General features: G+C 41.4%; 1 protein-coding gene across 1 annotated transcript in view; it reads left to right on the top strand.

Moving 5' to 3' along the window:
• LOC112140194 (probable E3 ubiquitin-protein ligase HERC4) overlaps window positions 1–1,901 on the top strand; it is a gene marked incomplete at both ends in the record, with an annotated part of 3,297 nt that extends 1,396 nt beyond the window's left edge. Inside the window, 7 exon segments of the mRNA XM_024263095.1 lie at window positions 45–104; window positions 206–317; window positions 821–1,010; window positions 1,104–1,276; window positions 1,366–1,485; window positions 1,560–1,658; window positions 1,734–1,901. Of these exon segments, the coding sequence (XP_024118863.1) occupies window positions 45–104; window positions 206–317; window positions 821–1,010; window positions 1,104–1,276; window positions 1,366–1,485; window positions 1,560–1,658; window positions 1,734–1,901 (922 nt within the window).
• Window positions 1,902–3,279: the final 1,378 nt, after the last annotated feature.

Genomic DNA, 3,279 nt, shown 5'->3' with positions numbered 1-3,279 from the left:
TCCAAATTCATCCCAATAATCCCACATTTCCTTGACTTTTCCAGGGAGATCGACCTGATGTTCTCCTCTGCGAGCTGCATCAATGGATCCTTCCTGTCAACCGGGTAATCTCATGGAAGGAATTTCTACAGCCAATCATGACGCTGCAGCAAAACACGCAGACCAACATTACGTCACATCTGTACGTCTGTTTCTGTTTGTGCAGTCATCCGGATCACTACAACACCAGCAGCAAATGCTCAGGAGTGGACATGAGCACGGCTCGCGTGCTGTTCCACAAAATCATTCAGAAAGAACACAGAGAGATCAGCGAACAGGTGAGTGGACACCTCCACCTCAGAGGTCATTCATTCAGAAAATGTTTTACTTCTGTCTTATACAAAAATACTTCCTTGAACGGAAAATGAGTTTTCTCTGAGTGCACTGTGTCCTGATTGGCTGTCGACCTTGTCAATCAATCTTCTCCTGTACAGAATGTGTTCACTTTACTAAATCTACAAAAATCTTTGTTTGCAATCAGAACTTTTCCATTCTATAACTTATTTTTCTATGAAGGTTTGAACTTTGAGAGTTAAAAAGAGTGAAATTGTTCATGTCTGTCTGGAAAAAATTGGATACAGTGTGTAGTGAGGGAATTGCAGTCCTAAAACATCTAGAATTATTGTAAATAAAATAAAGATGAATACGTTACAGATTTCACCTCTCAAGTTATTTTTAGAACTAAGTCCCACAATAAATTAGGAACTACTGTTGCTGCTTTATCTGCTTCAGCCAAAGCAGGATGAATCCTCACAGGTCTCTGTGCTTTATTCTCCTCCAGGTAGCTGCCAGTATGGAGAAGAACCTGATCCCCAGACTCAGTAATTCTCCTCCAGACATTGAGGCCCTCAGGCTGTACCTCACTCTTCCAGAGTGTCCTCTCTTCCGGGACCGAAACAACTACGTCACCATCACTATCCCGTTTGCCAAATGTGTCTTGATCCTGAAAGAGGCGCCGCTGAAGGTACTAGGTAAAGTGGCGCCGTTCAGACCTGATGTCAGACCTTGTTTTCATTCATTTTGGAGCCAACAGAAGAACATGTGCTGGTTTGTATCTGCTTCAGGAAACTGGTGGTCGACCTTGGAGCCCCCCGTGTTTCAGCGCTTGGTAGATTTATACAAGGACGTGGTTGTGTACCTTCTCCAGATGCATAAAGTTGGAATTCCCTCTGTAGAGTCCAGGATCTTCACCTGCTTCCTGGACACTTCCTTGAGACTCCTGGAGATTCTGCACAAAGTGAGGAACTTTGCATAAAATCCCAGTTTGTTTTTTTTTTTTTAATACCAGATGAGAACTTTTCATCATCTTCTGCCACTTTTTCTCAGGTGAATGAGAGAGCAGGTCAGATCATCCAGTACGATAAATTCTACATCCATGAGCTGGATGAGCTGATAGACATCAGAAATGACTATGTGACGTGGATCCAGAGGCAGATGTACCCACTGGTCAGTGTTGCTGATGGCTCTGTAGGTCGTCCACAAACTGTCATTGTGTTAAAGCTTCTGTCCTTCATCCCCAGGGTCCTGATGGTGTGGTGACCCTCTGCAAATACCCCTTTGTCTTTGACGCCCTAGCTAAAACAACCCTGCTTCAAACAGATGCTGTCATCCAGATGCAGGTATGCCCCGCCCACCGCTGCAGGCCGGCTCTGAAGTGTGCAGCCATCAGTTGATCGCAGTTGTCATGTCAACAGATGGCGGTTGACCAGGCCCAGTTGCAGAACTTCAGCTCCATGTTCATGCCTGCTGTGGAGTCGGTCAACCCGTGTCTGATCCTCATCGTTCGAAGAGAGAACATCGTTGGAGATACAATGGAGGTTCTCAGGAAATCAAAGAATGTGGATTACAAGAAACCACTGAAGGTAAATCAACTCTAATTAGGTCCTGATTCATACTTGGACAATAATTTTGTGTGTTTTATGCTTTCATTGGTTTGGTTTCAACAGCAGCAGATTAATGGGCAGGTGTCCATGAACACCAACACAAAGAAGAACATCTGTGATCAGAGATCAATAAGCTTCATTACACCATGATCATAGACTTTTTATAAACTTTTATAATTAGTTCATCTTCAGATTTTTATTTTTGGCTATTTTTACTCAAATGCCTCACTTTTTTAGTGTGTGTTTTACTGTGTTCACTCTGTAGGTTAACTACACCAAAGTTCACTTCCAAGTGAACTCCTAAAACCCCTGTTTTTGGTGTGAAGACAAATAACCCGTGAAACTAACTTTGACTGTAGATGAGACCTGGACTGAGTGACCTCCCTCCCCCTGGTACTCCAAACAGGAAGTACCCACTGGTTTCAAGAAGCAAAAATCCCATAGACTTCTATAGAGAAATAAATAGTCCATAATTATCTTTTTTATTATATTTTTCATTAGCTCAAGTTATTCAATTTTTAAACTGACCAATCAAATGTCTCAGTAAAAGTGGGCGGAGCCTGCTGGCCCCCACATCCAACGCTTAAAGGGGTGGATCAGCATTAGAAAACAGATTTCCTGTGACCCTTTTTTCAAGTGGCAATCCAACAAGCTCACTTCTGATTCTGAGCGGTTGCTATAGAAACAACTGCTCAGACTGAATTGGACCAATAATAATTGCTCACTGATGATGTCCAGCTCCAAAGATTTGTGTCCCAAACAAATAGTGATTGAATTGATCTAAATTTGGCTGGAGCTGGAAGTAAACCATTTTCTATGGGTGACGTCACACTCAGTTAGTCCAGGTCTCACATACAGTCAATGGAGCAGACCAAACGGTGCTGTCAAAGCATCCTTTAGGGTAAACAGCATTTACTTATTTCAATGAATACATTTTTGAAAGCAAATATTTAATATTTTAATTTGCAAATTATAAAGTTTTATTCTTAAAAATTGTACATTTTGTTTACAATTTTGGACATTTTTATCTCAAAATTGTGAATTTTTCTTGAGATATGGTGGCACTAAAATCTCTTCATACTTACATACTGTCTTTCTGCTTTGATTTAACCCCAAAGCTACCACCCACACACACACACACACACCCCTGTTTGTTTTCATGAAATATAAGTACCTATGACAAAACCAGAACAAATGGGTACGTTTGTTTGATGCCAAACCAAAGGTCCTACAGACCTGGGAATCAAATGATCTTCACCCAATGCTTATAGAAAACCATTCATCTATTCAGATTTTTGCTACGGCCATACTGAGTTCAAACCTGAAATAACTGCTACTTATGGGGACATCATCTTGT

This window comes from Oryzias melastigma, unplaced genomic scaffold, assembly GCF_002922805.2.
Source record: "Oryzias melastigma strain HK-1 unplaced genomic scaffold, ASM292280v2 sc02091, whole genome shotgun sequence".
NCBI classification, from domain to species: domain Eukaryota; kingdom Metazoa; phylum Chordata; class Actinopteri; order Beloniformes; family Adrianichthyidae; genus Oryzias; species Oryzias melastigma.
Note: the sequence above shows the minus strand (reverse complement) of the source record. Positions and strands in the feature narration are given on the sequence as shown.